The sequence below is a fragment of the Pollachius pollachius genome, assembly GCF_949987615.1.
Source record: "Pollachius pollachius genome assembly, chromosome: 13".
NCBI lineage: Eukaryota > Metazoa > Chordata > Actinopteri > Gadiformes > Gadidae > Pollachius > Pollachius pollachius.
Window position 1 is genome coordinate 5,135,994 of NC_136946.1, and position 16,080 is coordinate 5,152,073.

The 16,080-nt window shown below is 47.2% G+C and overlaps 1 protein-coding gene across 1 annotated transcript; it reads left to right on the forward strand.

The window, feature by feature from the left end:
• The first annotated feature begins 6,412 nt into the window (after nt 1-6,412).
• On the forward strand, nt 6,413-15,570 carry tmem170b (transmembrane protein 170B). Its single transcript, XM_079749565.1, has 3 exons — nt 6,413-6,665; nt 10,754-10,924; nt 14,920-15,570. Exons 1-3 carry the CDS (start codon nt 6,479-6,481, stop codon nt 15,048-15,050), a joined length of 489 nt encoding a protein of 162 aa, XP_079605691.1. The 5' UTR covers nt 6,413-6,478; the 3' UTR covers nt 15,051-15,570.
• The last annotated feature ends 510 nt before the right edge of the window (nt 15,571-16,080 follow it).

Consider the following 16,080-nt stretch of genomic DNA (forward strand, 5'->3'; position numbering starts at 1 on the left):
AACATAGATTTGCTAGCTTCGAGCTACGTTTAAGATTATCTTCTTTTATCTAGAGATAAGCGGCAAAAAGGAAAAATATTTTCGGCTGAGAAATCAAGCCAGATGGGAAGGCCTGTTGGGACTGGAAGACTGTGGCTTTCGGGAAGAAGTGGATGGAATTTGTTTTACGCCACTATTAATTGCAGCTCTATGGAATCAACACCCACACATTCCCACACATCTTATCAGTAATCTTATCGCATTCAGTCTTTTTCTTCTCTTTTTTTGGACGCTTCCTTATTATGGGTCGTATCGTTTTACAGGTACTTCATATAATATGTACAGAAATAATAGCATTAATAGCATCCTACAATAATGTGTGTGCATAGATTTCTTATAATGGTTGGCCCCAGCGGGAATCGAACCCCTAACCCTTGCAGTGTTCATGGCATGCTCTACTAGTTGATCTACACACAAACCTCATACGATCACACTAGCTTTGTCCAAAGTATTTGCCTTGCAGCATAAGTCAAACTGAACCTTTGCCCACATAAAAAAATGCAATATCCCACTCATTTCCGTAGAATGGGTTTTGTGAATCTTGGTAGCTGTGTGAGGTAAACATCAGCTCTTATTAAAGGAGCTGTCTGTTTTTATTGCGACATTGAAACTAATTGCCAATGCTTTGTGGCCCTTCTTGCTTGCACCCGTCAAGCCACAATGCCGTAATCAGATGTAAGGAAGGGTGGATTTGCCCTTCCCGGGCAATGATTGACTCAACTCATTCCACCTCGAGCCACAGGGTGAAACACCCCTTCAGGACATGTTTCCTCAGTGAGAGAACGATTCACAAGCAGCAACTTGAAAGTAACTACCCCATTGTACCGCCGTGAGTTACTATCGACAAGCTAACGTTTGCTCTTCTGTCATTAAGGGGCGGAAGGGGAGCTGTGTAGCCTGAAGCTACATCTACTGGGCCTGTTTTTCCCACACTGCGGTAGAAAGAGGTACCGGACTGTGGGCACGGGACTGTTTGTTGAACTCCTTGTTGAAGAAACTGTTCATTGTCGGTGCCCTCTTACCTCCCAGGGTTGTTGATACTTCCAAAGTATATTTAGGTTTTTAGATTAAGTTCATTCAAGACATTCAAAAGAAGCCCATGCCTTGATCATTAGTATCGAGTGTTTTTAGCAAAGTCTGTATGTGTCTGTATATCTGTATATTATATCTTAAATATTTAAACTAAAAACATTGTATCTAGACTAAAAACATAGGTCTGTCGGTGTGTGTTAAAGCATTTGAATTACCGTTTGAAACTTTTGTCAGTATCTTGTGTCATGCAAATTGACCTTACTGATGTTCAGGCAGTATTCTGCGGTGTGTATCAGTTATGGTCTACTTGACCGGACAGTGGGGGGTATTTATTCTCCCTGAACAGGTGTGAGTGCACAATGTGCTCAGTAGGTTTTCTCAGGTGCAAAGTTTTCTGAGCGAGTGCAAAGATCAAACCCGTTTCACTCCCTCCCGTATCAGTCACGCCGCATCAAAGTGATCTTTAAACCGTGATGGGCTGCGAGAGAGGTGTGTGTGCGTCTGTGTGTGCGCATGTGTGTGTCCATGCATGTGTGTGCGGTCCTGTGTGTGTGTGTTTGCATGCGTTTGTGTGTGTGTGTGTCTGTTTCTGTGCATGTGTGTGTGTGTGTGCATGCATGTTTGTGCAGGTGTGTGTTTGCATGAGTTTGTGTGTGTGCATGTGCATGTGTGTGAGTCCATGCTTGTTGGGGCATGTGTGTGTGTGTGTGTGTGTGTGCATGCTTGTGTGCACGTGTGCGAGCGTTTATATGTGTGTGTGTGTGTGTGTGTGTGTGTGTGTGTGTGTGTGTGTGTGTGGGTGTGTGTGTCTGTGTGTGTGTGTGTGTGTGTGTGTGCATGCATGCGTGTGTGCACTGGAGCTCCCTTGTACACCTGCCTTTTCAAAGGTAACCTAAAGTCACTCAGCCCGGTCCAGCTCCTTGTTGCTGAACAAAAGCTTTGCTGCCCCATTGAACTTGAATTGACTTTCCTCTGGTTTTGTTTTTTCTACGTTTAGAATCATAGCAACCGTGATCATGACTAAAATATGAGCTTAACTCCTGCTCCTACTCACTGTCATATTTGTTTTATTATTTTGGTATTTGTCGCATTCCGCGCCAGATAATCATTTTACTTTGGGTAATAAAATGATAGATGATTATTAATGTTGGTAGACGATATCCTCTAAAAATAGTCTGAACGCATGACTGGAACTGGGTTAAAAGCAGAGGGCGGGGGCCTTTCCTGGCACGTCATATAACAACTGCTCTGGTCTAGTTAGCTTCCCTGTTACTGTGACAAGTTTGAGGAAGAGGAGGAGGAGGCGAGGGGAGGAGGAGGGAGGAGGAGGGAGAAGAGGAGGAGGTGGAGATGGAAGAAGAGGGGGGCGAGGAGGAGGAAGAGGAGGTTCGAGGGGGAGGAAGAAAAGGAGGAGGGGGAGGAGAAGGAGGAGGAGGAGATGGAAGAAGAGGGGGGCGACGAGGAGGAAGAGGAGGTGGAGGGGGAGGAAGAAAAGGAGGAGGGGGAGGAGAAGGAGGTGGTGGAGGAAGAGACGGAGGATGGGGGCCGGACAGCTCAGTGAGGTAGGTGGCAGGTCGACGACTCACCTGGGTGACAACCCTCTGCCCGGGGGTGGATGGGGGGAGTCTGGAGTGTGGAAAAAACACCCTAGGGACCAACGCGGTACCGCGACACGACAGTGCCATGGCTTCAAGGCCCGTGATCCAAAGCATTGTGGGCTGAGATCGAAGCGGCTGGATTCTGTTACGCCCTGAGCGACAACGAATACAGAGAGAGAGAGATCAAAAAAGAGTGGGATAAAAGGTGCAGAAACACCCCGGGTCAGAACGGACCCCTGGGGGGGAGGGGATGGGTTGTGGGAGGGGGGTGAACACAATGACCGCCAGAGCCAGTCATGGATACAGTGGCCTCTCGGGTTGCCCCACAAAATCCCCCTTTTTCAGGAGGGAATATGAAACATTGGACAAGGCTCTTGGTCTGAAGGGGGGGGGGGGGGGGGGGGTCCTTGTCTTATCTTCAAAGCAAAGGGTCATTCTTTAGAAGTATGATGTGTGTGGATGGAGTGTTCCGAGCAAAGTCGTGAGTCCTGTAATCAGTGACCAGACTGTCATAAATTGACAGCCGTGAGTCAAAATGTGGAGGAAAGTTTAATATTCTGGATAAAGATAATTGAAATCGTGAGCCAAAAATGCAGAGGAAAGTTATATATTCTAGTCTAGAGGCGCTTGAGCTTTGTCTACTCCGACCATGCTGAAAACGCAAACCTTTCTTTTAACTCCACGTTGAGTGGTTGAGAGAAATTATAAAAGTGAGTAGGCGCTGCCATCTAGTGGCCAATATGAAAAAGCCAATACGTTACTTTTGGCGCATGTTGATTTAGAAATAGTTACATTGTACATTACCTTAAGCCTTAACTCGATGACGGGTAATTAAGTTTAGGTAAGGGTAGGTTGTGTTTAAGGCCAGGGTAAGGAATAATCAATACATTGTAGGATCCTGTGACAATGACCATTTATATCCCAAACTGAAGCTGCCGTCAGGTGTCCCTAATAAATAAAAGCCATTTATGAGACCATAGGGTTGACATGTTGCTGTGTGTAGGTCCCCACACAGGGGAAATCTTCATTAGTTATATAAATTATATGACTAAATTAAATTAAATTATGATTTTCACGTGACCTTCATTTCATCATTCAGCCAGTAGATCATTAAATTCCAAAAGCACCATCTGAAGACATTTGACATGCTAATGCTTGTTTGTTTTGTGCGGGCAGAATGTTTTTTCTCTTCCTTCCGTAAACAAAGATGAATTAATTTTAATGATGAAAGGGAAATATATCAAAGGATGATCGCCACCATGGTGGCCATATCATTTCCCTGTTGCATTAGCCAATGTTTCCTGACAAACAAAATGACTATGAAAAGGAAATACGAAAAGGAAAAAAGTCCTTATGAGTTATGTCAAATCATTATTGAAAATGCCAGAATGTCAACATAATTTCACCATTTCAACTTTTTGTATTAATCAAAAAAATCCTGATGAAAGACTATTCTCTGTCATGTTATTTCTCACCTCTATCCAAATATGTGTGGATAGCAAGTTGACGTTGATGCCATTGGGTGCGAATAGGGGAATGGCCTCGATTGCTGTTATCAAACAGTTTGATAGGTCTTTGGTAATCCATGCAATGTTCATTGTGTAGCAATATGGCTCAAACTTCAAGTTAGCAAACAGTACTATAAGTAAATCATTGTATGACTGCCTTAACCAGTAACCGGGAGCTAAAGGCTCATATAACCTCCTTTGAGTTTCAAACAAAGCAGAAAAAAACAGTAGCATACCGCTAGCCTCAAGGCTAATATCTCACTATACCTTTGTGTTTTTAATATTCTTTATATATTGATTATTATTTGCACATACTCGCCAATACAGGCGGATTGGTTCGTCTACACAAAAAAATCAGAATACATTGACATTCAAATTGTGCTGAAACAAAACATTTTCCGTCGGTTGGTTCACCAGTTCACGGTTTGAACTCCGAACAGTAACCCTTGACCCCCTGGCTCCGGAGATGGAGATTCTCAAGCAGGGGTCAGAGGCCGTCCAGCGCTTCACCTCCAGGCCTCTGAACTGGGACACCTCTTTAAATACCGCTCTTCTCCGGGGACCCTTCCGGAACGTTCGTGCCCACGCAGTCGTTCCCGCTGAGGTCTCCTCCATCGGTTCCAGAAGACCAACCAACGACTTACCCTCCGAGCTGCGGGTGAAACTCAAGGAAGGAAGCAGTCTTGTCTGTACTTTTTTTCTGCATTTTTTTTTTATTATTAGCAAAATGCTAATAATTATTATTAGCATTTATTATTATTTTTAGCATCTAATCATTAGTAGACTGATTCTTAATTTAGTTATTCTATGCACGTCCCATACATTTGGGTTTACGGAGACAATAGACTGTATACTAGACTAGAATGAGTTTGATCAGATTATAGTGTTTTCAGACTGTAAAGGGATAGCAAGCTAGCTTCTTTAAAGGTTTTACCTGACTGGGGGCTGTATTGTCTGTTATTTAAGTTTAAATAACAGACAATTTGTGTTATAACTGTAAGGTGGTGTTTTAAGTATGTCTCTGGGTTAAATTTATAATATATGAAAGGTGTAATATTTTGGTCTATAAGGAGTGATAGTTAGGTCTATAAGGAGTGATGTTCAGGTATGTGAGGAGTGATATTTAGGTCTGTAAGGAGTGATATTTAGGTCTATAAGGTGTGAAATTTAGATCTATAAGTTGTATGTGAGGAGTGATATTCAGGTATGTGAGGAGTGATATTAAGGTCTGTAAGGAGTGATATTCAGGACTGTAAGGGGTGAAATTCAGGACTGTAAGGGGTGATATTCAAGACTGTAAGGGGTGAAATTCAGGACTGTAAGGGTTGATATTCAGGACTGTAAGGGGTGAAATTCAGGACTGTAAGGGGTGATATTCAGGACTGTAAGGGGTGATATTCAGGTCTTTAAGGAGTGACATTCAGGTCTGTGAGTTGTGTTTTTCAGTTCTATAATGAGTGATATTGAGGTCTGTAGGAGTGATATTTAGTTCTATAAGATTTGATATTATGGTATGTAAAGGAGCGATATTTAGGTCGATAAGGTGTGATATTCAGGTTTGTAAGAAGTTGATATGTTATAGGTGTTATTTTTAGGTATGCTACGGTGTGATATTAGGGTGATAATTAAGGCTTGGCTCCCCGCTGTGTCTCCTCTCTCACCTTGGCAGGCGTCTCGTGGTGACGCTGCACGAGCGACTCAGCACGCGGACAGCTCCTGCGTGGCTCCGTCGCCACTGACAACGCCCAGATGGCGTGCGCAGTTTTGAATGCCTTTTTCATTCTCTAGTTAAAAATGAAACGCAACCACAAACCGAGAGGTTTATTTCCCAAACACAATTTTTTCGTAATTGCTTTTAGTGATCCAGCCATTAGTCACTAAAGGTACTGACTAATACATTACCGGCGGACGATACCCCCAAGTTATTACGCACATTTTCTGCGCGGATCGCCAGCGTGACACCTCTTTTGTTCCCCCCATTCATAGGGGCTGTCGACATAACGAGCGTGAACCGAGCGCTCGGTGCGACGCGGTCCCGTTCAAACATGCTACTGGCTCTTTAAAAACATGCGACTGGCCCTTTAAGGACTCTGCAGCGAGACGAGTGTGCGCGCCGCTGCGCTCGCGTTGCCTGCCGTCCTCATCATGGCCTCCGTGCAGCCGCCACCACCGAGCATGAACCGACCGGCCGGCGGCCCTGCCCTTCCCCGCGCGGAGACCGACGTCAAACCGAAGCAGAGGCACCGGTAGAGGAGGAGCGCGCCGGGGGGAAAGCCGCCTCATGCCACCCCGGTCTCCTCCATGTCTTCGCCTCGAGCCGCGTTCAGCCATTTGATAAAGAGGGCTGCGAAACCGGGCGGCGCGGGCGGCGAGGGCGGCGGCGGCGGCGGCGGAACCATGAACACGAACAGGGATTACAACATTAATCTATCGGTGCAGCAGGTGCTGAGCCTATGGGTGCAGGGCTCGACGCTGCAACACTTCACAGGTAACGGGGGAGACGCCGTCCAGACGTGTTTGTGTGTGTGTGTGTGTGTGTGTGTGTGTGTGTGTGTGTGTGTGTGTGTGTGTGTGTGTGTGTGTGTGCGTGTGTGTGTGTGTATGGGTATGTGTCTGTGTCTGTGTTTTTACCGGGATGGGTGGTGGGCTGTTCGCCGTGGTAGGCCTACTACGTACGATGTTAGTTGCCGATCAGGACAAGCCAACACATAGCGATACCGTTACTTTGTTGAGGGTAGGGAAGGGTAGTCTGGAGCCTCCATCACTAGGCTGGACGGGCAGTAACAGGAAAGCACAAGGAAAAACACAACCGCAACCTGACTATCGACAGGCTGCTAACTTAACGCTACGAGTGTGATGGACACCGATTAACCCATCATCATCGTGCGTAAATTGACAGCACCGTTTCCACGGCCATCTGTGTATCCCCCCTCAGCCCCCACCCCTCCCCCCCAGCCGGCTTTTCTGTGGTGGGAGAACTGGTTTGGTCACACAGGGAGAAAAAACCCTTCCGTTCCATTCCTTTCTCCGTGCGTGCGGAGTCAGCCAATTCAATTAATAACATGGCAGCACGCGGAGTCAGCCAATTCAATTAATAACATGACGGCACGCGGAGTCAGCAAATTCAATTAATAACATAAAAGCACGCGGAGTCAGCCAATTCAATTAATAACATTACAGAACGCGGCCAATTAACGGCGGTGCTGCGCCAATGGGCTTTGCTCAATGGTGAACGATGTGGTGTCATCTCCCAACACTACAACCACCACAAAACCCCCTTTGTCCTGCAGTCCATTATCTAGACGTAATTAGGCCCAGCCACGTCCGAATAACGGTTTTCGAGACCGACAATGAGAACCAGAAAACGGTGATGTAGATTGCAATGGTTGTACTTTGGGGATAGTTGTGGGCTCTACAGGCAGGTAGGCCTTAACGTTTTCAATGCAGAATACTTGAGGCGGTTTCCTCAATAAATTGACCGTGCAGAAAGAAGTGGCCGGTAGCTCTCAACTGTGGGAAAACGCGACAAAAAAGGTGCTGTTAAACGGAAATACAGGAAGTGTGTATCTGCAAAACATGAGATAAGCGCCTTTCTCCCCTGACCCGAACTCCTCCAGACATAAACAGCGAGTATACGTGGTCCTATAGACACACTGACCGACCACACACCCTGAGTGAAGAGGTAGTGGTGTCTGCTGACTCGGCTGATAGTCCGTGCGATGAGTTTTAACGGGAAGGTGTACGACACGCGTGGATGTTGGACAACCTGTGATGCATCCTTGTAATCCTACCCAGAGCACATCACCACCACCACCCTCCTCTTCCTCACCCCCTCCCTCCTCTTCCTCACCCCTCACTCCCTCTCCTCATCAATAGATCATCTGGACGTGAGTCTACAGCAGGGGATTAGCCGAAGTATCTGTCTGGACTTCTCCATGTTTTATTTCAAATCTCAAAATTGCTGATTTAACAGATTACTTTCCTGTTGTGACAGATGTTTTTACTTCTCTTTTTTTGAGCACAAACTACCCATCAGCAAACTGCAAAAATGGTTTTTCTTGGTAATAAAAATTGCAGATGTCACCAATTCTCAAAAGTTCACAGGAATATGCTTTTTATAACATACTTATTTATAGTTGGCATGTAACACTTCATGTAACACTGCTTTCAATCATACATTTAAAACCACGCCTCGTGTTGCGTTTACGGTTCCAGCACCAACATTAGATGTCAGAGAACGTACGGTAAAGAACACATGTTTAGACCATAGATTCAGCTTCTATATTGAGACAATCGATTAGCTCAATTAAGCTGAAGCTTATACGTTTCAATAATAGATTTAGGTAATAGATTTAGAAGATAGACTCTTCAGTCTTTCATTTTTGGTTTAGGATCTTTCATTTTCTCTCTCTCTCTCACACTCTCCCTCTCTCACCCTCTCTCCCTCTCCCTCTCTCTCTCCCTCTCTCCCCTCTCTCTCTCAAATTCAAACAAGCTTTATTTGCATGTAAAATAAACATTTACACTGTCCACTGTCTTCCAACTCATCCTCGACTCCTTCCTCCTGTACTCCATCCTCTCCCCCTCTCTCTGACTCCTCTCCTAACTACTTAAACTAATTTCCGGGACATGGGAGTGGAGGCACCACCGCTCACAGGCTGAGGTCAGAGGTCAGAGACCCGGGTCCACCTGTGTACCCCGACGAGGACCAGACACGTCTTATCTCTCGCCCTGTCCGAGGTGAGCGACGAAGACGTCGGGGGAGTCGCGGCGGGCGATGAAGAGGCTCTGTGTTTTCACCGCGTCCCGTCCCCGGGGCGAGGTGTGATGTCAGCGGGCCCCGGCGGTACCCGGGCACAAAAGGTCCGTTGTTCTGGAGGGTTCCGTCGCCTCGCTTCTCCGCCCGGCTCTGACAGCTGATGGTTCGATCGATCCTCGGAAGGCTGGGCTCCCCGCCCGGAGCGAGACAACGAGTTGAGAGACACACTCTGGAACTGTCTCTGATTCAGGGGACGAAGAAGAAAAGCAAACATTGTTGGGGGAAGGGAGGTCGTGGCCCATGTTGTTTTCCGTGGCCAACATTGAAACGTCTCCCAGTGAATGCAGCATCTCCTGTTTGATACTCTGTGTTCGAAATGAATCGTGACACAGTACCAACAGACTGAGGTCTAGAACCTTCTCTCAAGCCAACTGGCGCCCCCATCCCCACTCCCTCCCTTCGCTTGCTTCACTCCGTGGCGACTGCCAAGGTTGTCGCTTGTCGACAGGAACAGCGGTCAAGTTTACGCTTATAATTTGCCGCCTGTCTGTGAAGCACTTCAGCTCCCACGACTGAGGAAGAGGAGGCGGAGGCAAGAGGAAGGACAGGGACCGTGATACACAGGTCTTTCGCTCAGCAGAACTCCAAAAGAGACTTCACCAGCCTTTGTGTTATTACCCAGTTCCTTTATCCCTAAAACCTTGTTCTGATCCTCGAAATCTGTTACAAACTATCATATCATAAGGATTCCACTTTGTGGCTCTCTCTCACCCCAAATCTTCATTTACTTTAATCCACTTTCTCATTCACATCTCAAGAAATACCCGAAGAGGCACAATGTTATCGACCCGTTTTCGGCTCGCATTATTAACTTTTTCATGGGATCCATCCATTTAATAACCCAGATCTGGAGCTCCTGCTCCTCTATGCAGCCATGTGTCAATATCCAGTCGTACGACAACACTTACCTCACCTACACTCTGTCCCCACGGTCCACTGGCTCTCCAATGAGCCCCGAACTGTAGCCGGTAAGACAAGTCGTTTCCTGTTGATTGAAACCCTTCTCGGGCTCCTAAGGAGTGTAAGAACAGCTGCCGATGCTGCTGCTGCTCTCTGAAGCGATATCTCCCCCTCTCGTCGGCGAGTCTAGTGTCAACACACGCAACATTGAGAATCCACTGGTTGGCCTTTTCAGTGACTGTGGGACTAACCTCCCAGATCACAGAAGTGTCCTTTCTCAGCCTCTACCGGAACCTAGAGTTAGCAGGGGAGTTGTTCTACTTCAGGTATTATTTGAGTTTGTATGTGGCTTTGCTACCGTTCAGTGGTGGCCCTGAAGGACCAGATGAGGCCAGAGAGTATTTCTGTCTCAGGTTTCGCCTGCAGTGGTCATTTAGCATTTTACAATTAAGCAGAGTTGCAATGAATTAAATAAACGTGTCGTTAAGGTAAGGCTTAGGCGTCTTGCTCTAGGATGCATACAGGTAGAATGCGGAAATTGGAATTCAAAGCGTTTCTATTGCTGTGAGTCACTGTCAAGCCACCAGGATAAATATGCTCTCTTACAAATAAAGGACCTGTGTACGGGGTGAAGTATAGGTCTGTGGGGGATGGGATGGTATCCTGTACACAAACATCAACCGTTAACATTCTGTCTCCTTTCTGTCTCATGTTTTACCTGCAGTGTCTGTGAGCTTTCCAGCTGCTAACTCGCTAGCGGCTAACATGTTAGCGGCTAATTTTGTAATTGCTAATGTGACCCCTGTTTTTTCTGCTCTCTCTCCTTTCTCTTTTATGTCTCTCGTCCGCCCTGTCAGAGATGTGGTACTGGGTGTTCCTCTGGTGTCTCTTCTCCTCGCTCTTCGTGCACGGCGCGGTGGGCGTGCTCATGTTGGTCATGCTGCAGCGACACCGCAGGGGGCGAATCATCACCGTGGTGATGGTCAGCGTAGGCTTCCTGGCCTCCCTCTCCGGTGGGGTTGTCACCAGTAAGTCACCCTCCTTGCTTGAAATCTTCTCTCATAATCAATATCTCTCTCTCCCTCTCCCTCCTGAGCCTTCCCCTTCTCTCTCTCTCCTTCTCTTTCTTTCCTTGTCTCTCTTTCTTTTATCTCACCACTGTAATCCTATCACACTCCTACTGTGTCTCAGCAAAGTCTCAGATTTCAACCACCAGTATCGAAGGTTTAGAGTCCATAGTATTTTCGACAATCAAAGTTAGTTGTGATCTTGATTGTCACACGTTGGCACGGCACCCAGATGCATAAAAATATGGATTAACTCGAGCTGGTTTCTGTAACCTCATGTGTGTGATGTCACAAAAGGCCAAACTTTTTATATTAACTTTTTAGCAAAGTTTCATATGCCTTGTTGGCTCATGCTAACAAGAAATACATGCTAACACGCTATCCTGAAAACCTGTTGTCAAGGCTGAGATACACATACTTAGCCAAAAAACTAAGCCATCACAGCTGACCACAGCATACTAGGTGCGCATCGTTAGGCTGGTCGTCATGGTTATGAAGATAACCGCGGTCATCCACTACTGTGAGAAACACTGACCCAAACATTACATCTATAGTATGCTAATCAATTATCTAAATATAGGAGCTGAGTCTAGGATCTAAATATGTGTTCTTTACCGTATGGTTCCTGATATCTTGTGATACTAGGACAGTAATTGTAACACAAGTTGTGGTTAAAATTATGAATTAAGGTAAATAGATGTTCAAATGAGCGGTGTTGCACCCTAGCTCTTAATAAGCATGTTATAATGTGCATATTCTTGTGCATTTGAGACTTGCTCATATCTGAACTGCAATTCTTATTAACCCGAGTGTGTCGAAAAAAGAGAAGTATAAACTGTGTCAAAAGATTATAAACTGGAAGGTCATCTGTTAAATCAGCCATCTGAGACTTGAAGTATGACAATGCGAAGTTGCCTTGAAGTCAAGACAAATCCTTGACCTAATCCCCTGCTGTTGACTCACGTCCAGATGATCAATGGATGAGATAAAACAGCAGATTGAGCGGAAGGGGGTGAGGGAAGGATTACAAGGATGCATCACAGGTTGTCCAGCATGCACGCGTGTTGTACACCTTCCCGTTAAAACTCATCGCACGGGCTATCTGCCGAATCAGCAGACACCACTACCTCTTCACTCTGGGTGTGTGGTCGGTCAGTGTGTCTATAGGACCACGTATACTCGCTGTTTATCTCTGATGGATTTCGGGTCAGGGGAGAAAGGCGCTTATCTTGTGTTTCTGTGACACAGATCCCTGTAGATTATTTTAGCCGCAAGACGTTTAACGTTTTCCCACAGTTGCATGCCTGCTAACACTCATCGTAAGGATTATCTGTCGAGAAAGCAGGCACGACTACCTTTTCCCCTGAGTGTGTGTGGTCGGTCATTGTGTAGCTAGAGACGTCGGAGCAATAAGCACTCTCTAATGGCAGAGCAAAAGTGACTTTTCGTGCAGACGTATTGCTGTGAAAGAAACAGGTCGGCTGTGCTTATGTCAAACAGTTGCACCCTAACACCTCCCCTCCTTCTCTCTATCACCACCTCACCCCATATTCTCTCTCTCTCTCCCTACTTCTCAGTCCTTGTCTCTCTCTGTCTCTGTCTGTCACTTCCCCTCACTCACCTCATCACCAGCCTCCCACTTACTCTCACCCACCTCTGCAGCCCTCTGGTAAAAGTGTCAGATTGTCTAGACATCACAGGAAGGGGACAGCATCAGGAGAAGGAGAAGAGAGAGGGAGGGAAAGAGAGAGAGAGAGAGAGAGAGAGAGAGAGAGAGAGAGAGAGAGAGAGAGAGAGAGAGGAGAGAGAGAGAGAGAGAGAGAGAGAGAGAGAGAGAGGGAGGGAGGGAGGGAGGGAGAGATGATGAAAAGAGAAAATGAAAGATCCTAAAGCAAAAAAAGAAAGACAGAAGAGCAACATAAATACAAAGCAGACGACCAGAAAGGGATACGTCTCCTGTTGTTTCCCTTTCTCCACTCAGCCTTTAGTCGGTTGTTGCGGTTATACATTTGGTACGCTAGTGTCTCCGCCTGACCCGTCACCTGATCCACAGACGCCTCCCCTCCTCAGCCCCTCCCCCACCTCCTCCTCCGTCCGCCCTGTTCGCCGCTCCTCTTCAGCCAGCCTGATTATTTATTCATCCGGATCCATACCTCTTTGTCCCCATCTACCTCCTTAGTCATTTACTCACACACACACACACACACACACACACACAAACACACACACACACGGTGGTCCTGCGCCTGGCCTAGACAGATTTAGAGGTCTGTTCACACACACACAGACACACACATAAAAGAAACACCCAACACAGCAGCTAAGACCTTGGTGTGCAGAAAGTGTGTGTGTTTTTGTGCGTGCGAACAGACCTCTAAATCTCTCTAGGCAGGACACGTGTGTGTGTGTGTGTGTGTGTGTGTGTGTGTGTGTGTGTGTGTGTGTGTGTGTGTGTGTGTGTGTGTGTGTGTGTGTGTGTGTGTGTGTGTGTGTGTGTGTGTGTGTGTGTGTGTGTGCGTGCGTGTGTGTGTGTGTCTCTAGGCGTGGCGCGGGACCTCCGTACGCCACAGTCTGATGAATCACAGGCCGATCGCAGCAGGAGCACCGGGCCCAAAATAGATCCACACTTTATTATTAATGTGCAGCAGGGAGGGAGGGGGGAGAAGGGGGGATGCGCACAGCTCCAACCCCTGGCAAGAGGCGGCCTCCTGATTGGTCGTTCAGAGATTCAAGAGGCAGCACTTTCTTTGGTATTGTCAATAGACATGTTATTAAACAAGCCGATTTAAATGCATTATTTATGTGTGGTAGTGATAAGTAGTTATATGTGCTAGTTATATATCATGCATAATTGTGATTCACACCTTTGAACCACCTATACATTCCGTGTAGCTCAGAATGTATGCACTAACGAAGGGAATCAAACCCCTAACCCCAAGCCCAGTGGTCATGCCTAATGCCATGCTCTGCTAGCAAAGCCAGACAGAACCAACTTAAAAGACGACTACGTCCTCCATAATAACGCAAGTGTTTTGAAACAATATCAGTTCAGCCTCATAAAAGTTTTTAGTTTCAGACATACAGTGGCGGAGGAACAGCACACTTCACATTGAGTAACGGTTGTGCGACCAGTAAACAAAAGTGTGGGCGGACATCACCACCACGCCTCATCCCGGCAGGGGGCCTTGTAGACTAATGCTCCCTCAGCTTTCTCGTTAAATATTCAGCCACCGAGTGCGGGGCCACCTGGTGTGTAAAACCCTGTGCTGGTCTCTGCGTTGCTTTTAAATAAGCAAGGAGGCCATGGACTCTTTCCGTCTTTACCCTTCTTTGAATTACCTTCTTGGGACTGGTGTGTGACGACGGAGGGGACGGAATGTCTCGTCCTACCCTGGCTACTCTCTTGTGTATGTTTTGTTTTGTTTATTTTTTGTGTTGGTACGTGGGGTTGTTTGTGCTGTCGAAAGTGGGTTCCCAAATCTTTTTAGTCCAAACCCCCGATTTTTGGCAATGAAATAATTGCAGCCCCAACTTCTTACATGGTTGTGCAGCCCTAAACATCCTTTGAACCACATCAACGTCTTCCCAGAATATCAATTTTCAAGAAGTTAGTACCTTTGCCCATTAGTACAATAGATTGTCTTTGTTTATTGTTAATAAAATGCACCACTACATTTCCATAGCTTATAAAACCATAATCTCCCGTGACCCCATTAACTGAGTCATATTTTTACTGACTTTACTGACTGTCTTAGGATATAGCCAATGAGGTACACTGAATCATCAGCGTGAGAGAGAGCAGAGTGCGTTTAGATACAGGCCGAAACATGTCTCTTTTACAACTATGCTGTGGGGCTAACGACATGCATCTCAGGGGACCCCCCAAGTACGGATCTCGACCCGTGTTCGTGAGCCACTGGTTAACGCTGTGCTCTCGTGCTTTCCTCCCCCTGCAGGCGCGGCGGTGGCGGGGGTGTACCGCGTGGCGGGAAAGGACATGGCGCCACTGGAGGCCCTGGTGCTGGGTGTGGGCCAGACCACCTTCTCCGTCATCATCTCCTTCTCCCGCATCCTGGCCACGCTCTGAAGCAGCCCACACACACCCGGCGGACCAATCACGGAGGAGTCCAGGGACCGGACCCCCGAACCCCACTCCCCTACGCCCTCCCTCCGTCGGAGGAGGAGGGCAGCGAGGAGGGTCGACCGGGATCGACCGGCCGATGGCGGACTTAAAGGAGGCACGGGGGTAGCGGAGGACAGGAAGCGGCTTGAGATACGCCATAAGGCACGATCGCCGGAATGGCGTGTTTGGGGGGTTGGCGGCGGGATGGAGCACCCCCCCCTAGTGTCTCCGCTTTGGCGTTACAGCCACAAAACGAGCCCCTTGTCAAAGATCGGGGGGGGGAGACTGCTATCTGCGGCGTCCGTGGCCAGAGTTCAACTAGCATCTCTCTGGTCGATGTGCCATTCCTAAAGACATACAGATACTTTGTGGTCGACGCCACTGACTCTTAAAGGTGTTCTGTTGCACATGTAGGAAAACCACTGTAAACAGAGGAGACGAAGAGCATGAGGAAGATGAAGGTGATTGTGGAGGTCCTGGGTCCTTTGGGGGATCCCCCCGCCCCCCCCCCAGTGGATCAAAATGCACTTTAGGTGCCACTGCGACCATGAATAATCCCAGCGATGAAAGGTCAGGAAACGTGACAACGTTAACAAATATTCATCAGCAAGACGGCCTTCCCCTTATTACGATCACCCCTCCCTCTCTGGGTGATACAGCATACCTATGTAACCAACCCTCGAACTAACCCACCAATCAGCCGCTCTGCAGTGCCATACGGCGTCCAATCCAAACTTTTCAACTGCCTGATGCGAGGCAGCTGGGTTTGAGAACCAGCGAGGAGAAGGCCCAATCAGTCCGGTCCACATTCAGTTTGTGTCGCAATATCAAGGATGCATCATATAATGTGCCAATATGTACTGCAGGCATGAAACACGGTCACCATCAATGCATTGGGTTCATTATTATTATTCTCCTCCAGAGAGGCCAGGTCACCTATCCCATGTCCACACTAATGGGGATAGACTTGAAAACGCTTTTAGTCCCTCGGTTC